This window comes from Trichechus manatus, unplaced genomic scaffold, assembly GCF_000243295.1.
Source record: "Trichechus manatus latirostris isolate Lorelei unplaced genomic scaffold, TriManLat1.0 scaffold00077, whole genome shotgun sequence".
Taxonomy (NCBI): Eukaryota; Metazoa; Chordata; class Mammalia; order Sirenia; family Trichechidae; genus Trichechus; species Trichechus manatus.
Genome location: NW_004444013.1, coordinates 9,851,353 through 9,864,801, shown reverse-complemented (window position 1 = coordinate 9,864,801; position 13,449 = coordinate 9,851,353). Strand labels below are relative to the sequence as shown.

The 13,449-nt window shown below is 41.6% G+C and overlaps 1 protein-coding gene across 2 annotated transcripts in view; it reads left to right on the top strand.

The window, feature by feature from the left end:
• The first annotated feature begins 5,056 nt into the window (after nucleotides 1-5,056).
• The window catches only part of ARPC1A (actin related protein 2/3 complex subunit 1A), a 34,090-nt gene continuing 25,697 nt past the window's right edge, over nucleotides 5,057-13,449 (top strand). The window contains exons 1-3 of one of the 2 annotated variants that reach the window (XM_004380805.2): nucleotides 5,057-5,192; nucleotides 10,525-10,616; nucleotides 12,736-12,840. In XM_004380805.2, coding sequence (XP_004380862.1) covers nucleotides 10,553-10,616; nucleotides 12,736-12,840 — 169 coding nt within the window. In that variant the 5' untranslated portion in view covers nucleotides 5,057-5,192; nucleotides 10,525-10,552. Of the gene's footprint in view, nucleotides 5,193-5,929; nucleotides 6,160-10,524; nucleotides 10,617-12,735; nucleotides 12,841-13,449 lie in introns of those variants that run through there. The other variant, XM_023735333.1, reaches the window with a different exon arrangement.

Genomic DNA, 13,449 nt, shown 5'->3' with positions numbered 1-13,449 from the left:
ACCAGGAGCAGAGCACATCCTTTGGACCTGGGGTTCCTGCACAGAGAAGCTTCTAGTCCAGGGGAAGATTGAGGACAAGGACCTTCCTCCAGAGCTGACAGAGAAAGCCTTTCCCTGGAGCTGATGCCCTGAATTTGGACTTGTAGCCTACTAAACTGTGAAATAAATTTCTCTTTGTTAAAGCCATCCACTTGTGGTATTTCTGTTGGAGCAGCACTAGATGACTAAGACACATGTCCAAAGTATGTGAGATAAAGTCTCGCCATCCTTGCTTCTAAAGAGCATTCTGGCTATACTTCTTCCAAGATAGATTTGTTCATTCTTCTGGCAGTCCATGGTATATTCAATATTCTTCACCAACATCATAATTCAAAGGCATCTATTCTTCTTCGGTCTTCTTTATTCGTTGTCCAGCTTTTGCACGCATATGAGGAGACTGAAAACACCACGGCTTGGGTCAAGGGCACCTTAGTCCTTAAAGTGACATCTTTTCTTTTTATCACCTTTAAGGAGGTCTTTTGCAGCAGATTTGCCCAATGCAATGAGTCATCTGATTTCTTGACTGCTGCTTCCATGGGTGTTGATTGTGGATCCAAGTAAAACGAAATCCTTGATGACTTCAATCTTGTCTTCGTTTATCATGATGTTGCTTATTGGTCCAGTTTTGAGGATTTTGGTTTTCTTTATGTTGAGGTGTAATCCATACTGAAGGCTGTGGTTTTTTATCTTCATCAGTAAGTGCTTCAAGTCCTTTTCACTTTCAGTAAGCCAGGTTGTGTCATCTGCACATTAGTTTGTTAATGAGTCTTCCTCCAATCCTGATGCCGAGTTCTTCTTCATATAGTCCAGCTTCTCAGATTATCTGCTCAGCATACAGATTGAATAAGTATGGTGAAATGATATAACCCTGACGCACACACCTTTCCTAACTTTAAACCATGTAGTATCCCCTTGTTCTATTCCAACAACTGCCTCTTGGTCTATGTACAGGTTCCCCATGAGCACAATTAAGTGTTCTGGAATTCCCATTCTTCGCAATGTTACGCATAATTTGTTACGATCCACACTGCCAAATGCCTTTGCATAGTCAATAAGACACAGGTAAACATCTTTCTGGTACTCTCTGCTTTCAGCCAAGATCCATCTGACATCAGCAATGATATCCTTCATTCCACATCCTCTTCTGAATCCAGCTTGAATTTCTGGCAGTTCCCTGTCAATGTACTGCTGCAACAGCCGCTAAGCTGCAGTCAGAATTTGAGCCCAGCTCTATCTCCAATGTTAATGAATTCTATTAACCACTACCTCATACTGACTTTTTATTAAAATAATCTGAGATCAAATAACAAAAATGTGTTAGAAACAGCAAGTATAAGAAGTAGCCCTGGCCTTCAGGACCTTTATAGGATAGGAGATCACAGATTTCACTTATCAAATTAGGAAAACAATACAGGGTGTTTGTAAGTATGCTTGTGCGCTTGTATTGTTAGCATGGTATTTGTAACAGTATGCTCTTTATACACCATTTAAGACTACCTTATGCCCCTAACCAAAACCAAACCAAACCCATTACCGTCGAGTCAACTCCAACTGATAGTGATCCTATAGGACAGAGTAGAACTGCCCCATAGGGTTTCCAAGGAGTGGCTGGTGGATTCAAACTGCCAACCGTTTTTGGTTAGCAGCAGAGCTCTTAACCACTGTGCCACCAGGGCTCTGGCACTTGGCGAGTACTTATAAAATATTTGATGGCTTGAATCTTGACCAAATTCAGTTCAATCCTATTCCAATATAATCAATAAATCAAACAAAATCATCCCATGGCAGGGTCCAACCCCTCTCTCCTTCCCACTCTCCATTGCCTTCTGCTTTTCCTGTTGTTGTTGTTAGGTGCCGTGACTCATAGCGACTCCACATACAACAGAAAGAAACACTGCCTGGTCCTGCACCATCCTCACAATCTTTGTTATGCTTAAGCCCATTGTCGCAGCCACTGTGTCGATCCATCTCGTTGAGAGTCTTCCTCTTTTTTGCTGACCCTCTACTTTACCAACCGTAATGTCCTTCTCCAGGAATTGATACCTCCTGACAACATGTCCAAAGTATGTGAGACGCAGCCTTACCATCCTTGCTTCCAAGGAGCATTCTGGTTGCACTTCTCCCAAGACAGATTTGTTTGTTCTGTTGTTACCTGCTGTCAAGAAAGCCCCTGACTCATGGTAAGCGCATGCACAACAGGATCTGACTGTTGTGATCCACAGGGTTTTCACTGGCTGATTTTTAGAAGTAGATTACCAGGCCTTTCTTCCCAGTCTGTCCTAGCCTGCAAGCTCTGCTGAAACCTGTTCAGCATCATAGCAACATACAAGCCTCCACTGGCAGATGGGTGGTGACTGCACTTGAGGTGAACTGGCCAGAAATCAAACCCAGGTCTCCTGCACAGAAAGTGAGAATTCTACCACTGAACCACTACTGCTCCCTTATTACAAATTACACAAGTCTTTAAAAAAACAACAAACAAAACTAATATTAAAAATAACTCCCTCCTTGGAACTCCAATAGCTCTTATGCCCAACATGATGGTATAATGGACTAGGATCAAAAGGCCAGTCCTGCCACTGATTTATATCAAAACCTTCCACAAGTCTTAAAATCCCCTGGTTCCATTTACTTAGTTCAATAGTAAGATGGTTTAACTTAAAGGCTCCTTTCAGTCTGGAATGACCCATTTAAGATATGAAATAAAATGCATCAAATCGTATGCCTTGTTTAGGCTAAAATGCAAAATGTTGATTTAAAAAACAGAACCTAAGATTAATATTAAATGTGTCTTACTGTCATTTTGGGGGGACTAAGTTATTTCTTTTCTTGTCATTTATCATATAGAATCTGGTATTGTTAATTTGCATGTGTTATTCTTATTTCTCCAAATTATAGCAAAAAAAAAAAAAAGCAAATCCACTGTCATTGAGTTGATTCCAACTCATGACCACCCCATGTTGTTAGAACTGCTCCATAGGGTTTTCTTTGCTGTGATCTTTAGGGAAGCAGATCGCCAGGCCTGTCTCACAAGGTACTGCTGGGTGGGTTCAAACCACCAACCTTTAGGTTGGTAGTTGAATGCAAACTGTTTGTGCCATCCAAGGACCTCTCCCAGATTATAAACTTTTTTTTTTTTAGAACAAAATTAGCATTTTATTTATATTTTGCTGAAATATATTTTTACCTCATGCATGTACTACTTTCATAATTTAAAAACTTTAAAAATATGATTGAAAGAAATTTTGAATTTTCTTTTTAATGTTGACTTATGAGGTCTTTTGAAGACTAGTGAAAGATAAGTGCAGCTGATGCTGTTGTCAGATTCCTTATAAACTTCTTAAAAGAAGAAACTGTTCTTTGTATAGGAGGTGCAATCTAGATAAAATACTGTTGGTATTTTGACTCTCGGTATCAACTCTACCAAAGAGCCCCGGAGGCACAACACAGTTAAATGGTTAAGCGTTTGGCTGCTAAATGAAAGGCTGGCAGTTCGAATCCACCCGCAGTTCCATGGGAATAAGACCTGGTGATCTGCTCCTGTAAAAATTACAGCCTAGTAAACCCTATGGGGCAGTTCTACTCTTTCACATGGGGTTGCTATGAGCCAAAATTGACTCAGCACACAATAACCAACTCTACAAGGTTCCTGGTGGTGCAAATGGTCTGCACGTGGCTACTAATCAAAACGTTGGCGCTTTGAATCCATTCAGCAGCACCGCAGAAGAAAGGCCTGGTGACCTGCTTCTGTAAAAATTACAGCCAAGAAAATCCTGTGGATTGCAGCTCTACTCTGAAGCACACGGAGTCACCATGAGTCAGAATCGACTCAACGGCAGTAAGTTTGGTTTTACCAACTCTACATAAATTGGGGACTGCCTCGTGTAACTCCAGGCCATAAGGAATCCTTGCGTTCCATGCATGCTGTCCTTCCTTTGCCAACACGTTGTCTCCTGGTGGGGTTATTAGTTTAAAATTTTTCCATCTCCACCTCATCTGTCCTTGTTCCCCCTAGAACCAAAGACTCTGTAGCCATGCGACAATGTAAAACCAGTTCCTTCCAGTTCATTAGTGCTACATGAATAGCTGGATTAACTAACCTCAAAGAACATAGTATCACTCTAAAACTGAAATCAAGCGTTGGGCTCAAGAATGGAAACCACCAAAGGGAACGACATAAAGCACTGGTGGTGCAAGAGGTTTGTGCTCAACTAGTAAATTAAAGGTTGGTGGTTTGAACCCACCCAGCAGTGCCACAGAAGGCCTGGCAATCAGCTTCCACAAAGATTACAGCCAAGAAAACTCTATGGAATTTTACTCCGTAACATATGATGTCCCATGGGTTGGCAATGAGTTTTGGTTTTTGGTCTGTGACCTGTAGCGGCACTCAAGACAGGAGTGTTGCTCCAGAATTTCTGTGGGTTCAAAGGCAGCAATCTAGCTGGAAGTAGGGTTCAGGGCATTTCTCAGAAGCTTCATCTGCACAGCAAACACACTGTCTTCACGTACTTTTTTGGAGTGTTGTTAAAGTCTCCCAACTCCTCTTTTTTTTTCTGGAGGCACCTTGGGAATAAGCAAGCGATTCTGACCGAGGAAGAGTCAAGAAGGTTCCAAAAGGCTCCTGGTGAGGGCCTCAGAGATTCTCCTCAGAAGGAGCATGGCGGAGGCGGAGACCGGCGGCCCCGACCAAGGGCACTGAGCTGCTAACAGCATTCGAAGCGCTAAGAGACAAAAGCGTATTGCCTCGACAGTTCCAAATGGCTGGAAGCACTCCAATGCTTAGGAATTCACCTTCTGACAAAAGCACTTGTGAAACCAACACAGTTCCACACTTCGGTGTGAGATTCTGAAGTTTTTGGTAAAAAGGAACGAGAGGTCCATACCGTTTCGTCCGGCCGCTGCTAAAGAGCCACCACGCCCGGCGTGCGCCCCCGACCATGCGCGTCCGGGCCGTGCGCGTGCGCGTGCGCGCGCGCGTGCGGAAACAGCCCGCGCGACCGCGCCGCGCAGACGCTGTAGCCACTTCCGGGATCTGTCAGCGTCTCCCTCTCGGCCTCTGGCCTCCGCCCGCGCTCGCCGGAGACAGTTCGCGTCGACTGACCAGAGTCCGCGAATTCTCCGCCCCGAGCCGGTCCGGACTGCCCCGATCCCAGGTAAGGGGCAGCGGGCGAGCTTCTGGCGCTGGCGGCCTCCACTGTGCCGGCCTTGTGCCAGGCTACAGCCTGCGGGGGCGGCGAGGCGGGGGCTTAGGCCGCGGGGCGCCGAGGCAGAGGGGCGGGCCGGGTCTCTAGCCCCGGGCCTCCTGATGGGGCAGGGGTCCCCGTTCTCCAGGGTTCCCACGAGCCTTTGGGATCCCCACACGTACAAATCGTTTTCCTCAAGATATCCGAGCTTCAGGTCGCCTCCAGTGCAAGAATTAACGATTTCTTTTTCTGCACCCCCAAACCCCTATTTGCATCTCTATTGTGGGCATTTATCGTAGTAAAATTGGGAGAAATGGGATAATCCCGCCCTAACGGAGCGTTACAGGGACCATTAATTTCTTTCCCTAGCGTCTAGAATGGGTCACTGCCCACAGAAGGCACCCGTGGCACCTGTCTAGGGCAGCCCTCAATCTTTCAGTTATTGGGGGATCCGTCTGAACGCGAGAAAAATCTACTCCCCCTCCCCATCCTTAAGATTCCTCCCCTCCAGTGCCACATTCCCCTAAAGTCACAATTGCACCCTTCTTCGCCTTCCTGTGGCAAATTTGCTCTTGACCTAAAGGTTGGTAGTTCAAATCCACCTAGCGGTACCAGAGAGGAAAGACCTGGCGACCTGCTTCCCTAATGATTTAAAAAAAATAAAAAACCAAACTCGTTGCCGTCGAGTAGATTCTGACTCACAGCGACCCTGTAAATTACAGTCAAGAAGGCCCTATGGAGCAGATCTACACATGAGGTTGTAATTAGCCATTATTACTGTTCCTGGGCATCCTATGCGTATTTATCTTCCCTTCCTTATCCTCTCTCCCCAGACCTTAAGGACCAGAAGGGTGCCAAATTTTTTTTTTTTTTTTATGTTTCTGGCCCCAACCAGGGAGCCCTGGTGGCAGTAAGAGCTGTGGCTGCTAACCAAAAGGTCAGTAGTTCGAATCCTCCAGTCCCTCCTTGGAAACCCTATGGGGAAGTTCTGCTCTGTCCTGTAGGGTCGCTATGAGTCGAAATCGACTCAACGGCGATGGGTTTGGGTTTGGTTTGGCCCCAACCAGGTACCTACTACTCTCCTGAGCGCATGACTTCTTGTTAGCTGCCATGGAGGAGGCCCGACTCATGGTGACCCCACGCCCAACTGAACAAAATGCTTCCCAGTCCTGTGCCATCCCCATGATCAGCTGCTGATCCAAATTGTGATCCATAAGGTTTTCCTTGACTGATTTTCAGAAGTAGATCACGAGGCCTTTCTTTGTAGTCTGTCTTAGTCTGGAGGCTCCGCTGAAACCTGTTCAGCATAATAGCTAGGCACTTAATAAATGGTAGTTTAGAATCTTTGGTTATAAAGCCATCTACTCTCATACTGTGTCTTTGGAAGCTGAAGGAGATTCTGACCTACTTCAACTCATTGTCTAAATTTCTTAAATTACCTTGGTTAGTCCCTCCTTAATCAATTTTGTTTAACCCTTTGGTTTCAGGTGGTTGTTGTTATTAGTTGCCGTTGAGTTGATTCCGACTCATGGCGACCCCATGTGTGCAGAGTAGAACTGCTCCATAGGGTTTTCAAGGATGTGACCTTTTGGACGCAGATCTCCAGGCACTTCTGGGTGGGGTTGAACCACCAACTTCTTGGCTTGTAATCAAGCACTTAAATGTTTGTGCCACCCAGGCTTGCTGTAGATTTTTCATGTGTCTAAAAACGAGATAGGATAGCAGTCAGAAAGATGTTTTTGCCCCATTAAGGAGTGGGCTTAACTATTTGGCCGCCTACTACCACAAAGTACTCAGAGTCCCTCACGGGTTAATTCTTCTGCTACTCACAATTAAAAAGCAAAGATGTCACTTTAAGGACTAAGGTGCACCTGACCCAAGCCATGGTGTTTTCAGTTGCCTCATATGCATGCAAAAGCTGGACAATGAATGAGGTAAACCAAAGAACTGATGCCTTTGAGTCATGGTGCTGGTGAAGAATTTTGAGTACACTGTGGACTGCTAAAAGAGCGAACAAATCTGTCTTGGAAGAAGCACAGTCAGAATGCTCCTTAGAAGCAAGGATGGCGAGACCTCATCTCACTTACTTTGGACATGTTATCAGGACAGACCAGTCCCTGGAGAAGGACATCATGCTTGGTAAAGTAGAGGGTCAGTGAAAAAGAAGAAGACCCTCAACCAGATGGATTGACACAGTGGCTACAACAGTGTACTCAAGCATAGCAGTGAATGTGAGGATGGCACAGGACCGGCATAGAACCAACTCGATGGCACCTAACAACAACTCACAATTAAAGGAGGGGATTATCTCAGAAAATTAAAACTCCTGCTTTGGAGGGGGAGTGACAGTATTTTGATCCAGGTATCTAATCCTACACTGAAATGGTCGTCCTGCATAAAGAAGTTTAAAGGGATCTGCCAGTGAGGTAGTACCTGGAATTACAGCCTGTCTCCGTGAACACCAGGGAGGGTGGGGTGACCTGGTGAGAGTGCCTGGTGTTGCTGGGTTGGGCAATGAGAGCAATTAGAACCCGGATGAATCACAGTCTTGAAGACTGACCCTAAACCAGGAACTGAAAATCCCAGTGGTATGAATATCTTGAATGAAGCTCCAGAGAAGGAGGGCCAAGAATGTAAAGCTTATGTAAACTTTCCCACGTTCAGAAGATACTAACCTGTGTGTACTTCTAGGGGTGGTGAGTCAAACAAAGGGAGGGAACTAACTTATCGAGCATCTGTTTTAGGCTAGGCTCTGTACTACTTGCTTTCACATATGTCATTTAATCCTCCTACCAACAGCCTTGTGATGTCAGTGGAATCTCCATTTTACAGATGAAAAAACTTAGATCGAGAGGTATTGAGTCACTTGCTCAGGTCTCAGCTAATTTGTGTCAAAGCCAGGTTCAAACCCAAGTCCCCTGAGCTCCAGGGCCACCCTCCCCGGTGTTTACGCAAACAGGCTGTAATTCCAGGCACCACCTCACCGCAGGGCCTTTTAAACTTCTTTATGCAGAACAACTTCTTTACGGCTAACCAGACATCAGAATGCCTCTATACTCACAGTAATGGGGAAAGAAACGGGGTGAAGGGAAATCTCTGGAATCATACTATGCCATAAATAGTTTTTATCTTTCTAACTGCTAGACAATAAAAAGGTAATCAGTAAAAATTTGCTATATTTAATGCCATTACTTTTTTGTCTATCCTTTCTTCTCTCTCTAGCCACCTTTAAAGCAAAGGTTTTCAGAGTTCACTTAAATATTAACCACAGTTTGGGAATTATAATTATCACTATGCAACAGAGTTATCTATTTTTTAGTATAAAATTCAGGCTATTATTGAGAACGGATTTCTTATGCATTTACTGAGTTTGGAGAATACAAGCTATCTTTACTGGGTATGTTACAAATTTGACAGACAAGGGTGTTGTCTTGACCTACAGACTTAAAATAGCCACATGATTATAAAAAGTACAGGTTTGAGTGTATGTCCAAATACGGAACTTGAATGATATAACAAAATTAGAAGTTTAGTTTTAGAAATAATTATGCCATTGTGTGGATGCTTGCCTCTTTGGAAGGCTATACTACATTGCTTGTAAAACTGAGTTGAAGAATGAGAAATCATTTGTCTGCAGCTGCTCTTTTTTTCACTGTATATGAACTATATCCTTTTATGCTTTTATTGCATGTAAGTATTCACAGTAAATTATTAATTTGCAGACCAGTTTTGTTTCAATTAACAAATGAACTTTTTAACAGGCTATAAAACGGTTTTTGAACTAAATTGGTTTCAATTAAGGAGATACTGGTATTTGTGACACAGCATGTTATTTTGAGTGTTGTTGTGTGCAGTTGAATCAATTTCAACTCATAGTGACCCAATGTGTTACAGAGTAGAACTTGCCCCATAGGGTTTTATTGACTGTAATATTTTCGGAAGGAGATTGCCAGGTCTTTTCTCCTGTGGAGCCGCTGGGTAGCTGTGACTAAAACCTGTTGTGACTGAACAATTTGAGTAACCATCTGATATCAAAGATAAAGAGAGAACCATGCAGTAAGCATCCAGAAGTTTAAGTTTTAAAAAACGGATTAAGGAGTCTCACTTGAATTCATTAGAAAATGTTTTTATACTTCCAGTTAGAGGTTTTATCTTTATTTATGAGTTGCAATTTGCTTTCTAGAACATGTAAAAGAAAAAAAAAATGACCTAAACATCTTCACTCTTAGAATGTGAAACACTGACATTTCTCTACCAGTTCAAGATACCAGCTGTTTTATTTCAGGGTGCACTTATCTCGTGTTGACCTTTGGGTTCCCTTACAACAATTAGCAGAGGTAGTCTGCCTTGCCAGCTGAACTTCATTGTTCACTTCCCACCTTTCTGGTGACCTTTCCATTCATTTCCTGTTTGCATCAGAATTCCTATCTCACATTTCAGTCTCCGTCCTAGATTAACATGACTTGTTTTTTAAGAGTATTGAACCCTCAGATTGTAATAATAGTGCCTCTTGGTAATGATAATGTAGGGGTAGGAGGAGGGGCTGGTTGCTTTTTTAAACTGGAAATTCTTTCCCCTATTTCACATAATAGGAGCCCTGGTGGCGCAATGGTTAAGTGCTCCGCTGCTAACCAAAAGGTTGGTGGTTCAAACTCACCCAGCAGCTCCACAGGAGAAAGACCTGGCAATCTGTTCCGGTAAAGATTACAACCCAGGAAACCATATGGGGTAGTTCTGCTCTGTCACACGGGATCACTATGAGTTGGAATTGACTGGACGGCACACAGCAACATTTCAGTTAATGGTTGCTTCATCAGTAGATCCAGCTTTGGGTGCCTATAAAATAGAGAATTTGATTTTAATTTTTAATTTGGTGGTGTTTTGCAGATTCCTGCTTTCCACTTAGTTACAATTAAAAAGTTTAAGAGTAGTAATATAACAGACACCTCCATACTCTTCACCTAGATTCACCAATATTAACATTTTACCACATTTGCTCTTTACATATCTACTTTTTGTACTGAATGACTGAAGGTAAGTTACAGAAGACATTATGATGCTTCTAAACACGCCATCATCTTATCTCCTAAGAACTAGGACATTCTCCTACCTAACTGCAGTTCCCTTAACATACCTAAGAAAATGAAAATAATACCATATTGTCTATATTCTAGTCCAAGTCCAAGTTTCCCATCTTGTACAAAAAATGTCTTTTGTGGCTATTTTTTAAAACATAGATTGCAATCAGTTTTAATGTTGGTTATGTGTCATTTTTAATACTTTTTTCTGTTGCTCACTGCAGCTTCTTATCCTTTGAAAACACTAAGAAAATGTCCCTGCATCAGTTTTTACTAGAGCCAATCACCTGTCATGCCTGGAACAGGGACCGTACCCGTAAGTATGCTGTTTATTTTGTTCCTTTTTGTGGCACCTTTGGTATATTTCACAATTAGATACTTTCAGGAATCACATATTTCAGTGTCACGTGTCAAAAGCACATAAATCTATTGACATAGACTCAGAAGGGAGATAGATCAGTCCTTTGGTTTACAGATACAGAAACAGAGGCGCAGAGTGATGGAAACATTTTTCCGTTGGTTACACACCAAGTTAAAGTCAGAGCCATTGCTAGCACCCAAGTCTTCTGGCTCCTTGTCCAGTTATTTTTCTACAGTACCACTTGAAGGACCGTTTATTTCAGAGAACTCTTTCATTGCTCTAAGATCCAGCACCTTGAATAATTGTGCAGTAATACTTCACTCTCCAGCGTTTAGCCAGAGTACTAGGACCTAGAAGTAAGCTGTTAGGCCTATGGTCTCCTCCTGAAGTACTCAGAGTACTTTGTCCTTTTTTCCCAAGATGTTTTGACTCTTCTGGGTCCCTTACATTTCCGTATGAATTTTAGGATCAGCTTGTCGATTTCTGCAAAGAAGCCAGCTGGGATTTTGATAGAGATTGTGTTCAATCTTTGGTTTTTTTCAAGCAGTACAGACATGACTCAATTTCATTTTTAAGTATGTCTTTGGTAGATGAATAAAGTACTCTTCAATTTATTGTTGGGTGAAGTGACGAACTAGATATGAGCCTCTGGGTTGCGTTTGAAATATGTAACATAGCAGGACTGTGCATTTAGAGCTTCTGTTTTGTGATCATCTCACAGAGCTTCATTGCTGAGTTTCCTGTATCTTCTGTGTCTACTTTTCCATCTAAAAATAGACCTTTGAGGTATTGTCCATTTATTTTTCATAGAGGTGCAAGTTATCATCATCCTCATTTAAACTACTTGATAAATCCAATGTATTAAGTCAAATTTTTTGTTATACCGTATTACAATTTGAAATTTACAATGTTTTCCAGGTTTAAACTTGGATTTGGCTTTTGAAATCTTTTACTGTGCATCTTAGAAGTTTAGAGAAATATGTAACTAGTTTCTAAAAAGCACTTAAAGTATTAGGAATTTAGAGCTAGATATCTATCTAGAGCTACAGTTTCATCTGTAAAACAGAGGTAGCTTTCTTAAGAAGGGGAGAGAAAGTGACTGTATAAATGAGGGAACTGTTAAATGATTGGCCTAAAATTTGGACTGTAGATCATAATTTTACAGTTAAAAAATCAAAGTTTTTTGTTTTTTTTAAAAAAGGATAAAAAAGATATATTAATATGAGTTAGAAGAAAAGTTTATATAGTCATATTTTGTATAAATTCTTAGTATTTTGGGTTGGTCAAGGAGATTTCTCAAAAACAATTTTGTTTTATGATCTATATTGGCTTTACTATAGAAGAGAACTTTGTTATATTTTATTAGCAGAATCAAGTTTTTCTGATAAAGTGGTGGTTCCCAGCCTGGGTCCATGATAGCAGTAATGGGAGTCTAGGAGCTCTTTTCAACATTTCAGAAAGTCTATCAGAAATTAAATAATTACCTCTAATAATATTGCAGAGGTGAATAAAATGTCAGATATCTTTAAAAAAAAAAAAAAAAGTTGCTATCAAGTCAATTTCAATTCAGAAAGTTCTGCATAGTCAGAGTAGAACTGTGCTCTGTAAGGCTTATTCAGTGGCTGATTTTCCAGAAGTAGATTACCAGGCCTCTCTTCCAAGGTGCTTCTGGACTTGAGCTGCCACCTCTTCAGTTAGCAGCCAAGCACATTAACCATTCGCACCACTCATAGACTTCCATATATGTTACTGTGGGCTAAAACTATAGCAACTAATCATAGTGACAGTGTTTATTTCTTGCTAGTTAGAATCTCTAATTGACAGTTGTGTATGTCTCTGGAAAAATGAATTTTTTAGTTTAGTTTGCCTACAAAACATTTTTAAATACAGGGTCCAAGCAAAGGTAAAAATAATAAAAAGAATTTTTCAGAGGTGAATATTGGGAACCACTTGTTGAAACCATTTTCTTATTCCTTCCTTCAGTCTGTTTTTAAAACACCAACTGTAAGAGATCTCCTTTTTGGGAACAATTTCAAGTTCATGTGTTAACTATTATGTTGACTTCTTCCTCCAGAGATTGCCCTTAGCCCTAATAATCATGAAGTCCACATCTATAAGAAGAATGGGAGCCAGTGGGTGAAAGCTCATGAACTCAAGGAACACAATGGACATATCACAGGTAAAGGAAAACGGCTGTGAGCGCAGTACAATCTTTCCAAGTTAAGCATTCTTTTGTTTAAATAACAAGCCTAATAAAGCAAGTCTGCTGAAATATTTAAAACTGTACAGCATTGACTAAGTTTTCTTTAGAAAATTTGAGAAGCTATCGTAATAATCTCAGTTTTTCACACTGGTACACAGTACTCTGCTAGTGTTATAGAAAGCACTGTACCTACCCTTAAGGACTAAAGACCTTAAATTAGGAGATGAGACGTGAAAGTGAAAACTAGACAACATGACAGCTGGGTGAACTTGTAAGCCAAATGGATCACAAGTGCTGAGGGAACACAGTATCTTCCAAAACTTTACTTTGTGGTAGTTTTAGGGGGCGGAAGACATTTCAAAATGTAGAAAAGGACAAAGAGTAACTTAACAAACACCCATATTCCCACCACCCAGAATTAAGAACTGCTAATCTTTCTTCCTGTATACCAGGAGACTTAAGAAACAAAAAAAATATTATTACGAGAAACTATTTTGTTCTGTAAGCCTTCATCTAAAGTGAGAATAGCAGCACAATTGGAAGAGCGTAGTCGATGTCACTGAACTGTGCATGTAGAAATTTTTG